A 25,762-nucleotide genomic window follows, 5' to 3' on the forward strand; every position below is an offset into this window, starting at 1 on the left:
GTGCCAGTACTAAACAAGGCGGAAGTTCCTTGGGACGCCGTTAGTACTAGCCCCTCGGGGACCCAGGTGTTATATACATCCATTTCTATGCTGTGTTGTCGACAAATTATTTTATTAACAAACAATATCTTCAAACGGCAGTCTTCTTTACTTAGCATGAGTTTACCTTGAGATTTGAAATGCCACTTCAGGATCAGGACCTCTATCAAAGCTGTATAGAAAATCCACACTGGAGAATATTCAACACTTTTTCGTTCTGATTCCCCTTTTGTAAGGAAAACTAATAAAAGTGGAATGTCAGGCAACCTTTATTAGTGAACAAAGTTCCTTGTAATTCCCAGACTCCCCTCCTCAACCTAAGTCTAGTTCTATTCTATTCTGCGCCACCTTAGTGGCAGTGATGTGGGTGGGTGCGATAGATTCACTTTGTGATAATTCTAAGTGAGTTTATCTCTGGAATTCAGTGCGATTGGATTTGACACACAAAGAAAATTCTTCCTTGAATGAACTTCAGGAACACCAACACACATTCGAAGAGTTGATCAGAAGGGATGAGAATTTTCAAAATTTTGCAGATCACATGACGAACGACTGCTCAGCCGTTACAATTCAGTGGTTAATGTGTCATTAAGCTTTCTCACGCTGGTTTGATATCTGGAATAAATAAATGCAAGGATTAATAAATAATTGAATGACCGAGACAGATAACAATACAATCAAAACAATTAATACAATGATTAGAGACATTTAATTCTTTGTGGAATGAATGCATGTACTATTTAGGTACATCATATTAGAGACTATTTCAAATTACAGATTATCTATATATATATATATATATATATATATGTGTGTGTGTGTGTGTGTGTGTGTGTGTGTGTGTGTGTATTATATATATATATATATATATATATATATATTATTATTATATATATATATGTGTGTGTGTGTGTGTATGTATGCATGTATGTATGTAGGTACATGTATGTCATATGTATGTATGTATGCCTACGTGTGTGCATATGACTTCGGCATGACTAAAGAACCTTTCATGTTACAAGGAGCAAATTGGATCCAGTTTATGATAAATCTTTGAAATGAGCTGATTATCATCCGAAATGCCATTCCTTATAATTTTTAGTTCTGTTGGTCTCTGTTGTTTGGGGACATTCCTGAGGTCCGTAGACATGCTACATCTACACAAGAGCCAGGAAAACATTTTTATTTAACAAATATATAACAAATTTGAATTCAGTAAGTTTAATATTCTCTAATTACCGTATGATGAAAGATTTTTAGAAATTCCTTGAATTTTAAAACTGTTCAACATATATGTTTTCAGTAATTGTTATGTTAAGAGTTTAGTAATGAAAAATTCTCCTATAGATGTTTCTGGCTGCATTTATCAAATTGTTTGTAAAAAATATGATTATATATACAATTACAGACAAACTGGGAAATCACTTTCACATCGAACCAAACAACACCGATATTCTGTGAAAGCTGGGCAAGTATCGAAGGCATTATTCATTCGCACATATGAGAGATTTAGATCATCCTATGAACTGGAGTGAAGCAAGATCCTTAGTCCCGTTTAACGAGATAGTCAGAAGGAGAAGCACTGAATCTTGCTTTATCAAGTCAAATAATGGAAGTGTTCTAAATTTAAGTCTTGGTTTATTTAAACTTGATGCCTTCGTAATTAAAAAAGTTGGTGGTGAATATAAGCAATAAAATAGTATTCAGTTTTATTCATGTTTTTGGATTTTGTATGGATACGCTTCCGTACCTATGGTTATTCGTAGCCTATGGTTTTAGTTTGTTACCTCGTGATCCTGGAATATCTCTTGGTTTAATACCCTTCAGCAACTAACCATCTGGTATTCTTCTTTTTTTTTTTTCTTGTAACCTTCTCTCCAACTGTCTCATTCGTGCCCCGAAGATGCGTTAATAAACACGTGGAAGCGCTTGGCACTGAATTTTTGCCTGTCATTTTCTTGTGGTATGCACTTATGAGATATATATATATATATATATATATATATATATATATATATATATATATATATATATTATTCGATAACCTTATTCACAGATCACCTTAGAATTGAACACAATTCGATATATTATATACTATATATTATCATATATATAATCTTATTAAATGAATAAATAATGCATTAGATTTTTGCCCAGTTTTTACAGAGTATTTATGCTGGCTTATATATATTAATAATATCTACTATTATATACCTATATATATATATATAGATATATATTATGTATTTCGAATTGTTGTGTTCATATTTAAGGTAATCTGTGAATGAGGTTCTTGAATTGTGTTCATGTCTAAGGTGATCTGTGAATGAGGTTATCGAATTGTGTTCATATCTAAGGTGATCTGTGAATGAGGTTATTGAATTGTGTTCATATCTAAGGTGATCTGTGAATGAGGTTCTTGAATTGTGTTCATATCTAAGGTGATATGTGAATGAGGTTATCGAATTATGTTCATATCTCCCGCTAGTGAATCCATTAGGAGAAGTCAAAGTGGCAGGAGGTTGTAAAAGAAGAGGGGATATTTACCCCTCTTGTGTGTATGTACCTACTAAGTACGCTTTATGAATATGACGTCAAAAAATTCGCGTTGACACACGCTTCCAATAACTCATTGATTTTGACTTTGATACTGTATATCATGAGTGTTTTCAATATAGCCATCATAATGAGCATGATTATTATCTGCAAGTATTTATGAAAATATGACAATATGACCTTTGTGAGCCAGGTCTAGAGAACATGTCTCCTTTCCCTTGTAAAATCTAAGTACAGAACAAAATAAGAGACTTGTAGCTCAACTTTTCAGCTGATCTGATATTTGGGGTCGTAATGTGTGTGTATGTATTTAGAAAAGGCGATTGCCCTTATCATTTGAACTTGTAATTTTTCATCATCAGAATACCACTTATGTTTTAATTCCCTTCGAGAGATCCATTTTCACTTATTTTGAATACAACCACTCATTATTGTTCAACTTTTAGTAATTAGATTGACTGTAAGTTTAGATTTAACAAATACGTTTTATTCTTCCCTCCCTCATTTAATATTAGTGGTTGCGCTGTAATTTCATCGAATATGGATACAATTGGATCTACTAATTATTATATAGAGTTCGTGCTCTCAGATTTTAACAAGTAACTTATTAAAACAAGGTGACATACGTTGACCTCTAAGGACTGAGCAGCAACCCGCAAGATCTGCGGAGAGAGAGAGAGAGAGAGAGAGAGAGAGAGAGAGGAGAGAGAGAGAGAGCATTCCGGTAAGTAATGGACTGAGTTGAGATCTATCTCGATCTCCGTATCTATAGAAACAGCAGAAGAGTAATGACGTTATTACGGCTTTTAAAGTTTTTTTTTTTTCCCAATTGACAACGTCAGGCATACACTCCACATTGTCCTCATAATATGTAATTTTTCTCCCGTTAGTAGATTAAAAATCTGTTTATATGAAGGTGAAAATAAGAAAAATAGTGAAAACTCATTCGGTTAAGCTGTAGTTAGTTAATATTTACTTTCACAAGGCTTACCTTGAATTGTTATTTCTGCTGCCTTCTTCGGAATACATAGGTGGGTATACTGTTTTGGCTGCCTATTTTAACTGGACTAAAGGAAAATAGGTGTCCTTTAATTTGTCCAGGGAACTCAGTACTTTAGTCTTTGTACCTTCCAAAATATCTGATATGTTTACGACCGAATCCTTATTTTGTTCAACAGCAGATTCTAGGTTTGATAAAAGACTTCGTTGTAGCACTGGGCATTTGGTTACTGTTGCGTTCGTGACAATATCCTTTAGCTGGGCGAATTTTCTTTCAGATTCCATCACTCTTGCTAAGCTATCTTCAATCTGCTTTCCACGATCAGTGCAAACACTCATGTTATTCAATCTATCTGCCAGCATTTGAATTTGGTCATCTACAGTGCTTTTCATATTTGCATATAACGCTTTAGAGGGCAAAGCAATTTTACCTTTCTCACCATCTTCGGCCTTGGGAAGTTTCGATGAATATTGTTTCAAGCTATTGTATACAACTTCGTCCATTGCAGTTCTGCTCGGTATTTCTTCAGCACTAGTACGCACACCATCCATAGCTTCCTGTATGGCTGTCACTTTCTCGTCAAAACGTTTACTAATAATTTCCTTGGCATCGCTTATTACCGAAGCAAGGTCGTCTTCGAAGATCTGCGCAAAGGCTGACATTTTTCCTTGTGCAGATTTCAGCATCGCATTCAGCAGTGGGTTCTTAAAAACTTCCGTTTGCACACGATATTGGAAACCTTTAGAGAAAGTGGTAGTTGCGTCGTTTTCTTTACAAGTCTTTTCAAGAGTTGCCAGTCTGTCAGAAATGTCGTTGGAATATGCCTGAAGTTGGTACTGAAACTGTTTTAATGATTCCTCAAGTGGTGGGATGCTGGTATCACCTTCTGGTTCCACACTGAAATCATCCGAGGGTACTACCTCTTGGGTATCGGAAGCTGAACTTCTCGCCAGCAATAAACCGGTGATGCAATAAATCAAGAAAGGCGGCATGACGTCGATGCAGATTAACGACAATAATCCAGATTATAACCACCAAATACGGTCCTTACAGTCCTTCCAAAATTAAAGATAGTGTAGTCAGCTTTCGGGCGTTGTACTCGTTACGATGAACTGCTCCGACTGAACGAGAGCGAGGCGAGGGAGCATGGGATGATGGGACCCTGAGAGGGGAAACATCCAAGGGAATTCCAAAGGCTATGTTGCCAGCCAGTATTATGAGTGAGAGTTGCCAGATAACCAAAGTAAGCAGAACCTTCGTGCGTATGAGTGTGGTCCCATCCATGGGCAAGTTAATACAATAGCCTCTCTCTCCTCTCTCTCTCTCTCTCTCTCTCTCTCTCTCTCTCTCTCTCTCTCTCTCTCTCTCTCTCTCTCTCTCCCCAGAAGGCTTACAACAAAAACATACAGTATCAATGTCTACGAAACCGACACATTTATATGTATATAGAGCATGACCGATGTTTCACATTAGAAAGAAGACGAAACAAAGGCATACTGAAACAAGGGCAGCCTAAGTAAGGCCAAGCAAAACTTGATTTCAGTCAAATCCTCCGAAGTATCTACAAGGAAACCATAGATTTTACTACAAGGCCTTAGTTATCACCATCACAAGAGTTTCGGTCGCAACCTTGGCAACCCAAGCAAGCATCCTTTCATTGCCAGTTCCGAAGACCAAAAAACAATAAATAAATGCAAAGGAAGGTTGAAAATTTCTGAATACGAAAATAGGAAAAAGGATAATATTTATTATTTTAAGAGTCTTAATAACCACATAAGTCATTTATGTACTGAGTTTGTATATCGTATTCCATTTATGTCTCTGTTAAGGTTTGTGAATGATTCGGTTATGCCACAATTTAGTAAATCACATCAATATTGGGTTCTTTAATAAAAAGGAATGACCCTATTTTGATTATAATATTCGTAGTGACAGTATTCATATTAGGTCATATATAGATATATTCTATATCTAACAAAACTATCTAATGGATACTACACACTATATATATATATATTATATATATATATATATATATATATATATTTATATTTGTGTGTGGTATTATCCATTAGATAGATCTAACAAAAATATCTAATGGGATAATACCACATTATATTATATATATATATATATAATATATATATATATATAATATGTGTGGTATTGTCATTAGATAGATCTAACAAAACTATCTAATGGGTAATGCCACACACTTTATATATATATATATATATATATATATATATATATATATATATGTATGTATATATATATATGTATATTACATATATATATATATATATATAATATATATATATTATTAATTATATTATACAATATATATCATATATATATTATATATATTATATTATATAAAAATAAGATATACGAATAATGTATAATATAATAATAATATATATTAGGAGAGTATTATATATATATATATTATATATTATATATACCCATTATATATATATATATATATTATATATATATATATATATATAAAGGTTTTGTGGTATACCCATTAGAAGTTTTGTTATATTCTATCTAATGGGACAATACCACACTTTACTATATATATATAGTATATATATATATATATATATATAATATATATAATATGTGGTATTATTCCATTAGATAGTTTTGTTAGATCTATCTAATGGATTAATACCACACCTATATATATATATATATATATATAACTATAACATATATATATATATATATATATATATATATATATAGTGTGTAGTATCCAGTTAGATAGTTTTGTTAGATATAGAATATATCTATATATGACCTAATATGAATACTGTGTCACTACGAATATATATATATATATATATATATATATATATATATATATATATATATATATATATATATATATATATGGCAGACTAATGTACAGCTACGTGATGGAACGTAATGCTGTATTTACTGACACTCGATCTGATAAAACTATAATTTGTCATGTTACCTTTTCATTATACTCTACTTGTATACTTTTTAACCAGATTTTTTTTACTATAGTACATTCACATCAGCCGTGCATTTTGATGTCTGGGCCAGTCCCTTACAACGCTCCTGATTGGCTGTTGAAAAGCCAGTCACAGGGCTGGAAACTCTCAGTCTCTCTCGAGAGTTCACATAGGTAGGATGTATATTCCACCTCTCCTGAAAGACGTATCCCTCAGTAGAGGTGGAACATAGGTCCTACCCATGCGAACTCTCTCTCGAGAGAGCAGTTTTTCCAGCCCTGTCATTGGCTTATCAACAGCCAATCAGGAGCGTCGTAAGGGACTGGCCTAGACATCAAATGCACGGTTGATGTGAATCTACTAAAGCAATTTGCGTTAAGTAACAAAACACTGATAATAAACGGCATAAATCGAGCAATCTGGTTACTATGGAGGCGTGAATTTTGAGACAATTAAGTGTCCAGTTGTCATCTTCAGAATTCTCGATTATTCAGGAGCATACAAAAAAAAATGTAAATTCAATTTAGAGTGTAAATATTTTAAGATCCTTACACGGGCGTCTTCCCCTCAACGGCTCGACGTCCTTGAATCGCTTTTTGTTAAAACTGTTGTTCCAAAACTGAGCATGACTTGGGATCAACCTTAGTTTCGCTTTCATTTCTCGTCAGTCGCTCCCTCTTCTTCCCTTTGCTCGAGATTGTAATCTTCTTAGCATTTTCTGCCTTGTGGGTTTCATTATAGATATATGATGATTCTTTAAGACGAGTCTTTTGTATTAAATTTTAAATGGATTCGTGTCTTTACAGCTTTGATAATGAAACGTAGCCAATAAAAACATGTTCTTTTGCCTTATCTCTTTGTACTATAAACATACATGTACACATACACACATATGGATTCCAGAGACAAGTTTTACCGGAGGATATGTATATATATATATATATATATATATATATATATATATATATATATATATATATATATATATATATATATGTGTGTGTGTGTGTGTGTGTGTGTGTGTGTGTGTGTGTGTGTGTGTGTGTGCTTTTTTGATTCCTAATTAGAGCTGAAAGATGCAGACACTTCTTCAGATCCCATTGTAACCCTGCTGACCTCAATAGTGAATTTTTTTTATGTGGCAACTAGCTGTTAGTTACTAATAGAGGATTGCATTCGAATGCAATCCATTATTAGTAACGAACAGCAAGCTGCCACATAAAAACAGTCAACCTCGTCCTAGGATACAGGCTGGGAATCATAATGGTAATACAGAGTTCCTATAATTGGGCCTTCACTGCAGGAGGAAGACAATACAAATACTGAAATGTGGAGTAGCAGTACAATTTGAAGAACAAATACAGTCCGAAAGCAAAACATCTCAGTAACGTACACTAAAACACCACTTTTTCAAGTGTGCGCATACTCTCTCTCTCTTTCTCTCTCTCTCTCTCTCTCACACACACACACACAGACACATTATATATATATAATATATATATATATATATATATATATATATATATATATATATATATATGTATGTGTGAGCCATACAGTATATGCGCGCACACTTGAAAAAGTGGTTTTATATACCTTACGTTACTATGATGTTCTTGCTAGTTTTGCTTTCGGATTGTACTTCAACTACTGCTACTCCACGTTTCAGTAATTGTTTTGTTTCTCACTTCTGCAGCGAAGGCCAATTATGTACTCTATTACAATTCTGATTCCCAGCCTTTGTCTTATGACAAGGTTGTTTGTTTTAAGCTACCACTTAAAAATTCACCATTTAGGTCAACAGGGTTACAATGGGATTTGAAGAAATGTCTGCATCGGTCATCTCTAATTGGGATTCAAACGCACATGATATATATATATGTATATATATATATATATATATATATATATATATATATATATATATATATATAATATACAGTCATACATATCCTCCTGTAAAACCTGTCTGTAATTAATCCCTTACTTTCTTCTTTTTCTGTAGAGTAGCCCGATCAGTTTTTACTGAAATTACCAGCATATTAATATTTCTATTGGCGTGAGAACTATTTCCATCCAATCAAGGTGGTTTTATTTTCAGTCATTTTTATCTATTACTTTTTTACATTCTGACGTTTTTTTGCTGTTTATTTATTACTTATTTTATTTTATTATATTATTTATTTATTTTTTTTTGGCGCTACCAGTTTCCTAACATAATTCAGTCAGTTAGACTTCCCGGTTCATTTCGTTCAATTTTTGTGGTTATACATATATATATATATATATATATATATGTATATATATATATATATAGTGCCCTTTGTAAAAGTAATTATAACATGAATATTTCGCTACTCAGTAAAGATACTGCCGGATATTTAATTTTCATAAGTTAGATAATACATGTCATTACCTTTTAATGACGGCAGTATTTGCTGAAGTCGAATTTATACACATGTTTCATCTGCTGGAACAGTCATTTCAGTTAAGGTAAATTAGACTTGATTGACAGAAAATTTTGGTGTGTTTTTTCCTTATTTTGAGTAATAAAAGAATAACCCATAAAAGACAGCAGCGATACTTGAAATAATCCCTTACAATAAAAATGAAGTGTAAAATGTGATCATCAATGCTCGGTTTAGGTATTATTGATAGCTCAGTTTGCATTCCAACCCAATCTTGTTGATATTGACATTCGGCCATATTGATGGATTGTACGTGGTTACGACTTCGTCAACTTACGGGGAGAATGAATACCTTCAGTAACCGCAACAGTTTGATAAGTAATTACCTCCTTTAATTGGTTGATTCACATAAATGGCAGTTTAACCTGCTTGGGCCAGGTAGCCCACTGTAAAAAGAAGGCAGAATTAAATCATCAGTGCAGGCCAAACCTAGGCCACTGTCCTAGGATAGGGTTTTGTTTACATACTATTTAGTATCATGCTCGGCTGTTTAATGTGAATCCCTCACTAGGTGTCAACACATTCAGATTGATAAGGAAGTCAGGGAGGACTCCTGGTCAGTTAATGGTAATTTAAAACCTCGAATAAGCTAGCAAACCATAAGATAGCAGGTGTACCGTATCCTAGGTAGTACCTAGTATATAGTAATACCTAGTAACCTGCTGAGACAGGTGTGATTTTGACGCGTCTGACATTTACTAGCTACCTAGCTATGTCCTTAGCAGCAATATCTAGCCAAATTGTAGTCAGGGACCACAAAGGGAGACCTGGGTGTTTTGCTGGGAAAGGATGAACGCAAGTGATGTACCTACCTACCTATTGGGTAAACAACCGACTGGACTGTCAAACCCGCTGACTACCGCGTTTGTGGCCACCCTCCGAAAAAGTACTTTAACACGTCCTGACACTGGAGATGGTCATCAGTCATGAGTTGGTGGTGAGAGGAACAGCTCGAGACCTCTACTCTCCTTTGGAAGTATTTTCTCCAAAGTTAAAAATCAAGGCCATATTTTAAGATTAAACAGAGGGTAATGAAAAGTGTGACCAAACGCAGTGCACACTACCCTCATGACGATTTCTAAATTTTTACTTACAACTAGGCTAAAAATGTTTCGAAGATTGTCACCATCTCGATGTTTGCGGAGTCGTTTGTGTCAACAAACTTCCCATTTCCTGTGCTAAATCTGCACACCACCTGTACCCATAGACACTGGGGCACTTTCATATCAACAATCGTAAACAACTTCCAACCACTACTTATCCAAGGGAACTACGATTTTTAGTAGAAGAAGAAGAAGCGTGTACTAGGTAGCTAATTATTTAAATAAATAGTTAAACGGCAGTATAAGGTCATGAATTGCATAAATATTTTTACATATTCATGATTATTAATTTGAAAATATCATTGTTGAAAAAGTAACTAGATTCCTGACTCAAATATCAACAGTTTTGCTTGTGAACGGTACCTCCGGAGTTCTTCGCGCTCTTCAATTGTTTATCAGTGTTGCCAATTGGTATGTGTTTACCCTCCAAACTGGGTATAAGACTTACACAAAACCTGGGAAATATATAAGTGAAATTAGCGTATCATTTGTAGTATATATACATATTAGAGCAATTTTATCATTATTGCATTAGTATGACATCTAGAATTCATGGAAACAGTTTGTAAACGCATCGGCGTATGTGTGAAGCTTCACTAAATTGGCAACGATGAGTCATTTTGTCGTCGTCTGCTCATACTTCAGAAATATCTGTAATTTTTCGGGGTTAATTTGGTTGTAAAAAAAAGGGATAATAGACGTGAATTAAATAAACAGGTAGATCTAGGGTACTTATCCGCGGCGCCTTAGACTATGGCAGTTGCGATTTTTCTATGCGGTTTTTCTATGCAGTTTTACCTACTGAACAAGAATTTTAAGTAATATTTATTCGGACGACTGTAATTAACCCCACAGGGGTCAGTACTAAACACAGCGAAATACATTGGACGGCCCCCAATCCCAAGTGGATGTCATATCCGCTGTTACGTTCCTTGCAGTCCGTGTGGACTGCTTCTGTAGAAATACCAATAAACATTTTGAAGTAACAAAGTAAAGTTAAACTAAATAATGAGTAAAGTAAACAATTAAGGAAATAAAGCTTTGCACCTCATAAACCGTGTACTCGTGTGCTGCCCGTAACTGTGTTTGTGGAGCGAGGGCTTAGGAACCAGGAACTGCAGCGTGGTTCAAGTGCAATTTGGAGTGAATTAAGACCAAAATGTGTATAATTACAATTAAATAAGCACTTTGGAGTTTCAGTTGTGATGGCAGTGAGGATAAAACCACTGATTACAAGGTAAAAATGAATTTCAGTTCAAACCATGACCCCAGGAATAAAAAGTTTCATACTTTCACTAATATAGGCAACAAAATGTTTTATTGTGCTGATTACAACTGCAGTCTTGAGTAAGATCAATAAATGTTACATATATACGCTAACATTGTTTAAATGAGTGCTGGGAAGGCTGGGAAAGATGGTGGATTGTCTGTGGTTACGAATGGCAAGTCACGCAGTTGCCGCCATATTGGATTTCAAAACTGCCTTGAAAACATATTTTACGCAGACCTCACATGATTATTTTAGTTGGTATGGCGCTTTCATATATCACATTATGTTGATGAAACTTCAGTCTTTTGAATGGTATGCTTAAAGATGTAATTGTTTTCTTGTTTCACCAATTATCGAGTGAATAAGGCCGAGCCATGCGATGACAGTGGATTGACTGCGGTTGTATACCCTATAGTACTAGGTAGTAGGTACCTAGTATACCGTACAAGAAGGAATAGCCTGGTAGCCTATTAGACATGCAAGTGAAGCATACTATTTATATAGGCCATTTGAACCTAGAACAAATTGTAAGTCAGGTGAGAGAGCATTTGAACATTGTGCACCAAGACTAGGGTAAACAATCGAATGGACTACCTGCAGCCATCTGACCTGCTCATTGGCCCACCTTTCAGTAAAAGTACTTTAACACGTCCTGAAACTGGGGATAGACACCACTCACGAGCCATTGTCCATGGAAGCAACACCTCGAGACTTTTACTTTCCTCTCGAAGTAAGTGTTTTCTCCCAAATTACAAAATAAGGCCATAATTTCTGATTAAACAGAGGTTAATGACTAGCCATGTGCAGTGCTAACTTACCTCCATGACGCTCTTGAAATTTTTACTTAAAACACCTTACATGTACTAGAAGATTGACTTCATCTCGATGTTTGCGGAGTCACTTGTATATACAAACTTCCCATTTCCTGTGCTAAATTCGCACACCATTCGTACCCATAGGCGTTGATACACTTTCTTCACAACAATTTTAAATGATGACGACGTTCACATTCGAGTCCAAGGAAACTTGCGACTTTTTAGGTGGAAAAAGAGGAAGAGTGCGCTAGATAATTATTTAAATAAATAATTAAGCATCAGTAAAAGGTTATGAATTGCATAAATTTATCATGTATTCATGATAATTAATTTGAAAATACTATGTGTTGTTGAAAAAGAAACTAGATTCCTGAAACAAATTTCAACGGTGTATTGTTCCCACTTTCCTACTTTTTTTCTATCACTGTTGCCAATTGGTATGTGGTTACCCTCCAAACTGGGTAGTATAAGACTTACATAAAGCTGTGGAAATAAGTGAAATTAGCATATCTATTTGTAGTATATATATATAAATTTTAGAGCAATTTTATCATTATTGCATTTTTATGACAACTAGAATTCATGGAAACAGTTTGTAAATGCATCAGTGTATTTATGAAGCGCCACTGAATTTGCAATGATGAAATTTTGCCATTCCTAGTGTGCAAACATTAAAGGTTACATTTATTTCATTCATAGGTATAATTATTAGAAATAAAAAAAGTCAAAGTAGTAACATAGACTTAAATCAATGAAAGTGCCAGCAAAAAAGCACAAAATTTTTGTCATAAAGAATTCACTACTCCGTCGTCTGCTTGGCAGCCAGATGTACAGCAAGGCTGAAAATTTATTCCCGCCACAGCTACGCTGTAAACAAACACGTATTTCAAGTGGAATTTGGAGTGAATTAAGAACAAATAAGCACTGTTGTGATGGCAGTAAGGATAAAACCACCAATTACATAAGGTAAAAATACTTTTCAGTTCAAAACATGACCCCGGGAATATGATTTCTCATACTTTCACTAATATAGGCAACAAAATGTTGTTTTATTGTGCTGATTACAAGTACAATCTTGAGTAACATCAATAAATGTTACCTGTTTACACAAATATTGTTCAAATGAGCGCTGGGAAGGCTGTGGTCCCGATTGTGGAGACGAAAGGGACAGGATGCGAGGAGATGCCATATTAGATTTCAAAACTGCCTTGAAAACATATTTTATGAAGACCTCACATGCTTCCTTTTTTAGTTCGTATGGTGCCTTCATATATCTCTTTATGTTGACAAAACTTCAATATGTATTTTGAATGGTATGCTTAGAGATGTAATTGTATTGTTGTGTCACCAATTGAATATCGAGTGAAAAAGGGTGGTCTTCTCAAGTGAAATGGACTCAGTGCAATTGTTTACCTTATGCAACAAAATACCTACTGCCTGAAGTGAAGATCATACAAGAAAACAAATTTAAAAAAGAACTACTAAAGACTCTCCTCCTCTGCAGGAGCTACAATACTGATGAGATAATACTAAAAGACAATTGTGAAATATAAGAAGCCCCTTATTTTGAAAATGTACAAGAGCTCACCAGGGGGGGAATTATCCCTGCAGAGGGCTGTACATAAAACCAAAGTGTACTTGAATGCGCAGTAACCATCAGAAGTACTATAATGGCATGAAAAATTATCGTCTCTGAATTTGTGAATCTTGTGTTTCTGAGACTCCTTTCAGTGGCTACATCTCATTTTTGTGTTACCCCTACCCTAAGGCTAGGCTATATCTGCTAGATGGTAATGAGCTTGATAGTACAGTATAGTATAACTAGGTGAATTTACTGCCAAACAGTGGTAGCTTTCACTGAGTACATGCACCATAAATATAATTTTTTCTTAATTTGTTCATGACTGCTCAACTTGTAATCCATGCATTAATAACATTTTCATGAACAAGTTTCTTCCCTACCCTTGTCCATTCATGGAGGGACTAACTGTGGGAACTGGCGATCAGGGGTGGATTTAAAGGGGGGCTACCTGGTTGTGCCCTCCCCCTACATAGATATGAATAATAGAACATTGTTTTCTTTCATTAAATCATTATTAGTAGCAACAAGAACAACTACGTACTGATACTGTATATATATATGTTTTATATATATTATATATATATCTATATAGATATATATTTATATATATATACGAAATTTTATATTATATACAATATATATGGGTATATATATATATATATATATATATATATATATATATATCTATATATATATGAATAATATGTATATATGTATATAATATTAAATATTTATATATATATATATATATATATATAGATATATTGTATATATAATATATATATGGTAATATATATTATATATAAATATATATATATATATATATATATATATATATATATATAATAATATTGTAATATCTATATGGTATATATATATATATGTTATATATTAATATTATATATAATATATATCTTAATATACAAATATATATATTTATATAATATTATATATTTATGGCATATATATGTTTGTATGCATACATATACAAATATTGATTATCTATAATTTGTACTGTATGTGTACATGTTACATATACGTAGTATATAGTATATCCAAACTGTCTCCCCATCAGTGGAGGATTTAGGGGTGGCCGAGCAGGCCATGGCCTAGGGCCCCATGCCTGTGGGGGCCCCACACCTCAGCAAAAAAAAAAAAACAAAAAAAAAAAAAACCTAATAGTGATAATATTTTAAAATATGTAAATAATAATAATAATAATAATCTACTGGTGCTCATATAGAAAATAAATCCCGGAAACCTATTTGGGCCCCCCTGCCGCTGAAAGGGCCCTGTAAAGTCACCGGCCAAGGGCCCTGCACACCCTAAATCCTCCCTTGCCCCCTTTGAAAGATTTTTAGGTCTACCACTGCTGGGGATTTGGCTGGGTTAGGACAAAAATTTATGGAATACTATAACATGAATGGTAAATTATGGGCATAAAGAAAGACAGTTGAAAAAAGGTGGCTTGTTTTGTAATCATGAATTCACAGTGAGGAAAAAGCCACATTGTAACAAACTTGAAAATGTGGCAATTATAATCAGGGTCACAAGGATACATTCAAACCTAATTTAGTTCCAGATCAGGTGCTGAAGAGACCACCTTTACCTTTATCATATGATGTTGCTAAATGATATGACACTGGTACTATCTGGGATGCATTGTAACCTAACCTTCCCTAACTAAACCTAACCCAAGATGCTTCCTACCTTACCTGGTCTTACCCAACATAATCCACATTTGCAGAATAGGCATATTCAAGGAATAGGTGTGAGCATTGTTGTCTGAAAATGTCTGGGAATTTAATTTTTTAGTCTTAATTGACTAAAACCATCATCTTACTATTACATACGTCAAAGAAAAAATCACACAAACTGTACAAGTGCTGTTTTGTTTTGCATACATTGTGTGCCTTTAAAGGTTTTGGAATAATGCCCAAGAGGTTATAGAAATTGTTAAAAAACATCACTCTGGACAAAGAAGGTTGATAAAGACTTTATATATTATAATGTTATTTTAAGTTGTTCTTCACTCCTTAATGACAAAATGCCTAAACCATTATCATTCAACAGCTAGTGTAATTTATAATTTAGTTTTGTGTTGATGTTGGTGAAACTTTGCCGATCATATCAATACCTGAATACTAGTGATTGTGGTACCCCAGTGTGGAAATTGGGGGTTTTTAGGGGAAAAAATGTGAATTGCATCTGGAATTGTGACTCATGTATGTCATAACTGAAAATCACAATAAAATACAAAAAGATGAACTGGAAAATCTGTCAGTATTACATAGATACATTCTATCCTAACCTTGAGAGCCACACCAAAGTGGTCTTGGATAAAGGATCCTTCTTTCAATTTAGCATAAAAATTCTGCAAGTAGTGATTACAGGAATACAGCTTAACCTAACATAATTTATATAACACTGAGCATTGCATCCTACCTGACTGGCATACGGCATACCTTTCCCACCCCTCAACCTTGCCTAAATATGTCCATAGAACTTGCAAAACTACATCCAAACCCAACACAACCTTGGGCAAGGGCTCCTACCAGAAGGGAGCCCACTCCCTGAATCCTTGATAACCTACCTCAAGCTGAGGAGGTAGAAGACTCTGGTTTGTCAATTGCTTAAGAAGTCTGCTATCCTTGAACTGATTGTAGCTTGAAAAAGAAAAATGGGATTTTTATTTTCAGGCACTGGGAGATATAAAATTCATATGAATCACAATGAGGAAAATATTTCATGCCCTAACTAAAGTCTTCTAGGAGAGTTTTGATAAAAATGATTTTTGGTAAGTGACAAACATGACTTTTCACTTCTAAAGAATATTTATTGAAAAATTACATCCTCAAATTTGAAGAAAATGTCCTTCTTGGAAATTCATTTGGCAAGTAGATGATATGGAGTAATTTTTCATGAGAACACTAGTGTATCCAAATACATATTGGAAGGTTCAGAAATTTTCCAAGTCTCAACTCAGTCACCACTTTATCTAAAGTGTAGGTCTGACTATCATCTTGCACATGTCATTATGGGTTTCAGCATTTGTGCTCCACACACGTAGCCTAATGTTGTGAGGTGACTTCAGGCAGCCAGTCTAGGTGAGGTGGGTATAAAATGCAAAGCAAGCAGAACTGTGGCAGATAATCCTCAGTTACTTTTTGTCTCTGGAGAAGCTCATTCCTCAAAGGTGACTCCACCTGCATTTGCTCAGGTAGTAGCTGAAGTGACATTGATTGGCTTTATACAACCCTCCTTCATAGTTGTGCAGTTGAGTAGGGAGGCAAGGAAAGACCTTCCCTGGTGGCTGGATGACAGGAACCTCCTTGTGAGAATCCCCCTTAAACTTCCCACATCTTGATCTGCTATTGTTCTCAGACACATCAAAGGAAGGTGTGGCAAACATCTGAGTAGCCTGTGTGTCTCAGGTTTGCAGACAGGACAGACTTCATCTGTGCATCAACATTTTGGATTTGTTAGGAGCACTACCAGTGATGGGTCAATCAATACTGTTGATGAGTAACAACACAACTGTAGTGGCTTACATCATTAAGCATGGTGGGGGGTGTCCCTTGACAACTGTCAATACGTGAGGCAGATGATTGGGCAGTTTGGCACACCAGTCAGCCTGGTACATTCCAGACAGGAGGAACGTTTTGACAGGCCAGCTTAGAAGCTGATAACAGGGACAGAGTGGTCTGTATACTCTGGCTTAGCAGGAAGGAACACCCTTTCTGTTTTACTTTGATCAGACAGTCATATGACTCATCTGGCAAAGTGGATAGCCATCCACTTTGGATAGCTAACCACTTGGGCTAGCTCTCACCCAAATTGGGTGAGAGCTCACAAAGTCAGGGGCATGGGATCCTCCCTTGCATTTTGGAGTAACTTCTTGGTAGCACAGGTAATGAGGGGAGGTATCTGGAGATGCTAGACTACTTTTACTTCATTCTACATAAGGTACATTGCTCGACTCCTTGGATCATCTTGGAGCTTTTCGTGACCGCCCAAATGCTGAATAGTCACTCATTTTTTTTTTTCTTTTATAGGAAAGCATCTTACCAAAGGTACTCATAGGGCCTAAGGTTGGGTTTAAATGACTGAGTAACTGATTCCTCTCTTTCTTCTATTTCTTCCTCCCTCGGTGTGGCAGCAGCTTGCTCTGAGTATGTATTTGCTATAATGGCCACATAGTATCCAGTTAAGTTACACAATCTAGCATCTTGTGTTTGTGCTTTGGCAAGGGGGCAGTTAATTATAGCCGTACTTTAAACCCAATAATTTGCATTGACTAGATTCCATCTGCCTAGGCACTGATTTGTGTCACCCCTTGTACAGGTCACACTTGGTTCATTGAGTTTTCCTACACAAGTGAGCATCCAGATACATCGTGCTCAGGCCCTTATTGCTCTGGCTTTCCAGTGCCAGGCCATGTTGTATGTTACAGGAGTTACTGTTCCCTTGTTCACCATTGGGACGACATATTTCAGGGTAAAGATTCAACTTGCCTGTCAGTTGATAGACCACCTCCCTCCTAAGGGTAAATCCCCTAAGTAGAAGGCAGTGGTTTGTATTTCAGCAGGGATGGTTTTTTTAATAAATTTGCATTTTTCTAAGGTGAATAAACCAGAACCTTATATCAAATTCCCACCTCAGTCTCCCCAGATAATCCATGATGCTCAAGGAAAAAGTATTTGATGACAGTAGTCCCACACACAAAAGAGTCTCTTTTGTATATTACTAGCAAAGATGAAAATATCTGTAAAAATTTGCTACATGTATTGTTTCAACATGACAACTCATTACATGAACTTTACATCTATCTCGTCTGATTTAGAACTTGTCTACAGACAGTCTCCTGGCCCCTGAAGGCCCCTGTTAGTGAAAACTTATTATTTTTTGTATGTCTGATGTTTATTGAATAGCAGCAGCTTTGTTCCCAGAATTCTTCATTTATGTTAAATTATGTCTCATTGTTATTTTTATTAGTATATCTATTCTGGGTATTTGCTGTTACTTTCAGCCTTCTTTTTTCTTTTCATTTCACTGGGATGTATAATATTATTTGACTTGGATTTCTTCATAAATATGTACCTTGGTGTTGGTTTGCTTTAGTTGCAAGGTTTGCATCTGTTGACAAGCCAGTTGTTTTCATTGTGTGATCTTGTTTGGCATAATTTTTATGAATTATGTTATTAACATATCAGGATTTTTTATGTAATGTTTAATTAGCATTAAGCAGTGTCCTCATGATTTTACAAACATTTTTTAAACTAATTACCATAAAATATAATACCTGTACTGTACAATTTTAGGTTCATAATGAGGCTCTATATTACAATATATTAGGTAAGAATTGATTATCATATCTTTATTAAGATTATGGAAATGTTTTTATAATTTTGCAATTGAAGTTAAGGAGAACATTTGCTAATTGTCCAGTGAATTTTACAGTGTAGGCATATGGGGACTCCTGGGAAACTGCAGTATAGTTTCATGATGAGTACAGTAGTACCTCGAGATACGAAAGGCTCAACTTACGAAAAATCCAAGTTACGAAAGCCAATACGAAAAATTTTACTGCTCTACATACGAAAAGTTTTCAAGATACGAAAGGTTGTTGCTATAAAGTCCAGAGATTCGCCCAGACCACCGAGAACAATTTTAAAACTCCCGCGCCGCCAACTGAGTAAACTCGCCACCTCCACTCCCGCTCTCCCATTGGTTCCTGATGCTAGTCACCCACAAAGGTCCTGCTCTCCTATTGGTCAGCATCTACCCCTTGTGCTTTAAGTATTCTATTGGTAAAGGTTGCCTGTAAATTGAAAAACTTAGTATTCATGCAATACATTTAATAAAAAAAAACATAGGTAAAGATAGAATAAAGAATAGAAATGAATGGTTATTATACTGTTTGGTAGTTTCAGTAGTTGAGAGAGATAATGAAAATTTATGGCTTACTGTGTAAAAAGTGATTTGCTTGGCGATCGTGGTTCGATACTCATAAGTGCTGGATGTAAACAGAGACGTTTTGGAATCTTTTTTTTGTTTGTTTAATTATAGTTAATGGTTACTTATAATTATTTGAAATGAGTACATGCAATACATTTGAACAAAAAAATGTGAATTAGATATCATAAAATATAAAAATAAATCAGAATGCCAACAAATACACATTTTTTAGAATTCTTCTTCTGTTTTATTATTACGTTCACGTATTACGTATGTTTCATTATAGCTGTCAGTAACTCGGTATCTCCGTTAGGTTAAAGATAGAATAAAGAATAGAAATGAATGGTTATTTATACTGTGTGGTGGTTTCATTAGTTGAAGAGAGATACTAATGACAATTTATGGCTTCTGTGTGCTAGGAAAAATGATTGCTTGGCGCTCGTTCCATACTTGTAAGACGGTAAGATCTGAATGTAAACAATCGATTGGAAGGTTTTGTTTTTTGTTTGTTTGTGTATTTATAGTTAATGATTAATTAATAATTATTTGAAATGAGTACATACTGATTATTTGATACATTTTATTGGCATATTCTAAGCTTTTAGCTCTTAGGTTTAGATGTCAGAATCATAGACTAGGCTACAGTAGCAACCGCTAACATAGGCTAGGCTTATTGCTAAGGGACATATGCCAAAGTCCTAATATATGCAGTTAAAAATGGGGTTGAACATTATATGCAGTTGAATAATACTCAAGATGTTACAGTATTTTGCCTTTTTGGAGGGTCATAAAATTTCTTCCACGTCGTAACCCGCTAAAGAACATGTGTTTTAGGCCTGGAAATATAATTTACTGGGGTGTTTTTGGAGGGCTTGGAACGGATTAGCCATTTTACATGTAAAATGTGTTCCAAGATACGAAAAACTCTTGATACGAAGGCCCTCTCGGAACGGATTAATTTCGTATCTCGAGGTACCACTGTACTAAGAGAGGTCTCCATGTGCACTCTGAATTTGACCTGTCATACATGCAGAAACTGTCCCACCTCTCACTGGGTATTTTATGAAACTTAGAGGTATGTATGTACTATTAGAAGTCCAGAGCATCTAAGGAAGGTGGGTCTTCCTTTACCTCTGAGAGAACTTTGGACAGTCTTTATGAGCATGGGCAAAAGAACCTCAAGATTCTCTTGCACTCTCAACTCCCACAGAAGATGAGGCAAAATCCTGGATTTGATATGGAAACTTTTGAGGTTACGCTACCTAAGCCAGAATCTTGTGGTGCTCTGTCTCATTATCAGAAGAAGTCCCCCTCTTCTAATGGTCTACAAATTGTCAACAATTGCAGTTTCGTGTCACACTGTTAGTGCATAGCTTATCATTTGATAATACATAAATGTATGGCCCATAGGCCATTACAGCTCAGGAATCTCTTCCATTCTGCAGGTAGCCCTCACAGCCACAAGTCCCATAGGTTGGTAGCAGCATTGTACCCTTCTCTCCGGATAATGATTTGAGTTTAGGTGCCGGGTCTTCTTGTGATTCATTCGCTCCTTAAGTTCAGGTATCCAGAACCCATATGTTGTACAGAGATTCCTTCCCCTATCATGTTTGTGCTTCTAACTTGTGCCACATTAAGATTGATGATATGGACTCTTCAAAGTACGTCTTTTGTTAATTTAGAATTTCAGGTTGTGCTGCATGTCAGATCTGTAACAACTCACTCCTCTGTAGTGACTTTGACAAGACCAAATGCTTCAGTTAACTGAACTGTGTACTACTACTGTTATTGATGAGAAGACAGTAAAGGTTAATAAACCTTCCCATCACATGATTACTGCTACTTCTGTACTTTAAACATTAGCACATAATGTAGACGTGGCACACTGGAGCTCCCACAGGTCTGCTGACTCACACTGCAAACCTGGCTTCCCTCATTGCTGTGCCTCACCTGGCATGCATTCGTACAGCTTGTTCCTCTCCTTACCACACCTCACATAACTCATGCTCCATTCCCGCTAATAAATTTCATAGCTTATTGTTAGAATTCTTGATGCCTAGATCTAAGTATCTCAGCTTTTCCTTGCTGTATGGTATGGTTTTAAAGATTATTGCTTTGAAGATTGATGCCTCTTCTCAGGCAAGTTTAGTCCATCAAGAAAAACTCCCACTGATGTGACTTCTGGGGTCTTAATTAAACCCCCCATCTTAAGGACATCATGACTAGTGCATTATCCACAAAAGGCAATACTACTTGTTTCCTTTTTCCTCAATTGTAGAGGCTTTTCTTGGCTGGTATGGTGAAGGTAAGGATACATGGCATGTCAACTTAAGTTTGCCAATGCATCAAGGTAGGTCTTGGCCAAAAAATCAGATCTGTGCATTAGGCAAGTGAAAGTACATATACTATTCTGTTTTTGGCCAGTGATCAAATCCAAGCATCAAACAGCCTCTATGATTAGGTCATAGCCAGTTATTTAGTCTAGATATGGTCGCTTAAGAAGTACAAGTTCAGATATCAAAGGCAAGGGTTTGCATTTTAGATGCAGTATAACACTATACAGGTTTACAAAATCATACAAATGTTTGTTTTGGCACATGATATATTCATAACCTATTACAATACGTAGTATCCTTTTCAAAGATTAGAGTGTCTTATTTTTGTAAAATTGATTGTGCTGTAATTTTATACCCATCTGTTTGTTCATCTCTTTAAACTTTATTACCTTTGCTGTTGTACTGCCTCTGCAGTACATCACTTTGCTCTGTTTTAGCAGAGTTCGAGTTGCAACATAAGGTAATGGAATATCTCTACTTTCAGGAGTCAGTGTGCTTGATATTAGGATGCTACTTAGCAAGTTACTGTGGTGAGCAGAGATGGAAAGTTCCCAGTGAAAAGTTTTTGAGTGAATTATATAATTATGTATAGTAATGCATATTATGTAATTAATTTTGTAATTGTCGTTGTTTTTAAGCTAACATTTCATAGAAATTTGGGTTCACATCAAGTCTGTATTTTTAAAAGATTGAAATAATTATCTTAATATTGTTGTATGTGCATGCATATAAATTATTTTTCCTCTATTGTAAAGATGGACTTTACATGAATAATCTTTATTCCAAATATAATGTAAGCACAAGTCAAAAGAGTGTGTCCTGATAAACTTCACCTGCCAAATCCAAGGTGATGATTTAGTTGTGTTTTTGCAAGTCTTGTAAGGTAAAAGATATTTATATTATTTCAGAATTGTTATTACATTTATGTAAACCTTAGATTATGTCTTGAAGAATGTCACTGATGATAAGTGGAGAGTAAAAGTTCAGCATGGCATTTCCATTGGCAGACGCAACTGATACATTACCTGAGAAGAACAGCTCTCTCAGTCAGCCCATTGGTTCATACATAGGAGGGCTGGAATCACACACTGGAGGACAAAATGAAGACAAGAAGTTTGCGTGTCATATTTGCCAAAGAAGATTTAACCAGAAAAGTAATCTTAATGTGCACATGCTTGTGCACAATGGTGTCAAGACATTTGAATGTAATGTTTGTCATAAGATGTTTATGAGACATGGTGAACTTAAGGCTCACATGTTTGTACATAGTGATGAAAAATTATTTCAGTGTGATATTTGCAAAAAGAAATTTACCCACAAAGTAAGTTTATATAATCATTCTTTAATCCATACGGGGGAAAAAAATTTTGAATGTCAGATATGTAATAAGCGATTTCTGAGAAATGGTGACCTTACAACGCATATGTTGGTTCATACTGGTGAGAAAAGGTTTCAGTGCCATGTTTGTGAGAAGAAATTCACCACAAAGACTAACCTGAACTCACATTTAGTTGTTCATACTACAGAAAGGAATTACACATGCTCTGTCTGTCATAAGAAGTTTGGAAGGAGAAGCTATTTAAATACACATATGCTCACACATTCAGGTGAGAAAAAGTATGAATGTGAAGTCTGTAAGAAAAAGTTTCTCCAGGTTAGCCACCTTAATACGCATATGCTTTGTCATAGTGAAGATCGCAAGTTTGAATGTCAAATGTGTGGAAAACGCTTTGCATTGAAAGGCCGCCTTGATACACACATGCTTGTTCACACTGGAGAGAAAAGGCATGAATGTCAGATTTGTAATAAAAGATTCACTCAGAGTGGTAGTCTCTACACCCACATGCTATCCCATACAGAAGAGCGAAATTTCAAGTGTGAAACATGTGGTAGAAAATTTACTAGGAGGAACACACTGAACAGACACATGATAGTTCATGGTGGAGAAAGAAACTTTGTTTGCAGTGTTTGTGAAGAAAGATTTGCCCGTAAGGGCTGCCTTAAGCGACACATGCAAATTCACACGAGAGGGAAGACAATGTTGGAGGAGGAAAGTGAAGGTTTTGACTATATGGATGTGACACAGTTGCTAAAATTGGAAATGGGTCCAGTGAAGGAGGAGCAGATGGAAGACTGCATAAATTTGCCTGATGATTGAAAATCATAGTATATTTAAGAGAATTCATGTTTACTGAAACCATAAAAAGCATTAAAAGCATACATCAAAGTACAGTATGTTGCAGGATGTACACAACCCAGTATTTATATTGAAATAGCTATGTTAGTTGTTTTCAACAAGTGCTGATGAGTTCTACTGAAACTTAGTGAAAGTGAATAGAGTGGACCAACATATATTCTAAGGTGTTATGACTTTAAATTTAAATAGATGAAAAATATCAGTAACAGGATTGACATGGTACCTGGTATGATCTATCTCTTTCAATCTCACACCTGTTTGTACCGTTTCTAAACCAAAACTGTAGTTATATTTTTGTGATTGAATATGAGCATTGTCAGGTGCAATTATAATAGCTATAATGTTCAAAAGTTTTCTGTTTTACAGTGAGGCTGTTTTAACCAGCAGACAGAATCTTCCATCTTAGTTTCTTATGAAGTCTGCAACTGTATTCATAGTAAAGAAAGCCTCAGAAATATTGCACTACATAATAGAGAAAGACTCAGAAATGTTGTATATAGTAGAAAAAGCCTCAGAATTACTGTATATTCAGAAGTTGTTAACTGATGCATTACTCATGTTTGAGTGGGGAAGTAAAAATAATGATAGGTAAAACTGCACTAATGTCAAAGGCAACTTAGGAATATTTGAAGTTTGTATTTTCCATATTGGATAATGCTTATGAAATTAAGAATTAATAATAAAGTATTGTAAACTAGGTGCACACAGATACTAGAAAGAAATGGTAGAAAATTGAGTACTAAAAATATTTGAAGCAAAATGTAGGCATTGTACCCAGGGCTTAGGACTAGTGTCACTAAAGTGCACTATATTTTGGTATAATCTCTCCCTCTAAGCTCAGTACAATTTTGATCTTCACTAAACAGGGGGTGTTTGTTTCAAGTATGACTGATCACTGAAAATAGGTTTGCTGTACTCCTGATTTTTATAGAACTAATCACTCATGCATAAATTATGTACAGTACATTACCTTTGTGTATATAATTGCACTTTATGCACAATTTTAGGGTAAAATGAGGATTGCTTGTCCCAAGGAACACTTAGCTTTTGATATCTAGTTGTTTTCTTTTACTGAATGTACAGTAGTTTTGTATGATGTTGAAGGAAGAATTTATCTTTGTGAGTCCTTGTCTTGTTTTGAATAGAAATTTATTCCTTCATGAATTAATCTTGACTTTGTTCATTTCTGTTTTGTGATACCTGGAATTCTTGTTATGAAATAGAATGATTGATTTCTAATTTTATATATGTTTTCTAGCCTAGGCTGTGATTCAGGTAAAGATTGACTGGTTGAGATGTCATATTGGAAAATGATAAGGCCATTAGAACTGATTTTGTTTTCAGTGTTGCAGCTTTATTTGAACAGGTTTACACTTGCAAGTGCATTTAAATATTGTATTTATTGATTTTAGTATTATATGAAGAAGGCTCGGGAGTGACCATGGATC

The 25,762-nt window shown here is 35.1% G+C and overlaps 2 protein-coding genes across 2 annotated transcripts; one reads left to right on the top strand and one right to left on the bottom strand.

The window, feature by feature from the left end:
• Nucleotides 1–295: 295 nt before the first annotated feature.
• Nucleotides 296–4,751, bottom strand: LOC135207295 (uncharacterized). The gene is made up of 2 exons (XM_064238970.1): nucleotides 3,587–4,751; nucleotides 296–654 (listed from the first exon to the last, which is right to left on the bottom strand). Exon 1 carries the CDS (start codon nucleotides 4,585–4,587, stop codon nucleotides 3,649–3,651), a length of 939 nt encoding a protein of 312 aa, XP_064095040.1. The 5' UTR covers nucleotides 4,588–4,751; the 3' UTR covers nucleotides 296–654; nucleotides 3,587–3,648.
• Nucleotides 4,752–9,602: 4,851 nt separating this feature from the next.
• On the top strand, nucleotides 9,603–25,558 carry LOC135207296 (gastrula zinc finger protein XlCGF57.1-like). The gene is made up of 3 exons (XM_064238971.1): nucleotides 9,603–9,620; nucleotides 22,602–22,647; nucleotides 23,125–25,558. The coding sequence occupies exons 1-3, from the start codon at nucleotides 9,618–9,620 to the stop codon at nucleotides 24,273–24,275; spliced, it is 1,200 nt and encodes a 399-aa protein (XP_064095041.1). The 5' UTR covers nucleotides 9,603–9,617; the 3' UTR covers nucleotides 24,276–25,558.
• Nucleotides 25,559–25,762: the final 204 nt, after the last annotated feature.

This window comes from Macrobrachium nipponense, chromosome 32, assembly GCF_015104395.2.
Source record: "Macrobrachium nipponense isolate FS-2020 chromosome 32, ASM1510439v2, whole genome shotgun sequence".
Lineage (NCBI taxonomy): Eukaryota > Metazoa > Arthropoda > Malacostraca > Decapoda > Palaemonidae > Macrobrachium > Macrobrachium nipponense.

Coding starts and splice junctions, on each gene's coding strand:
- LOC135207296 (XM_064238971.1), top strand. Junction 22,648..23,124: donor CTACTTAGCAAGTTACTGTG/GTGAGCAGAGAT, acceptor TTCCATTGGCAG/ACGCAACTGATACATTACCT.
- LOC135207295 (XM_064238970.1), bottom strand. CDS start 4,587: ATGCCGCCTTTCTTGATTTATTGCATCACCGGTTTATTGCTGGCGAGA.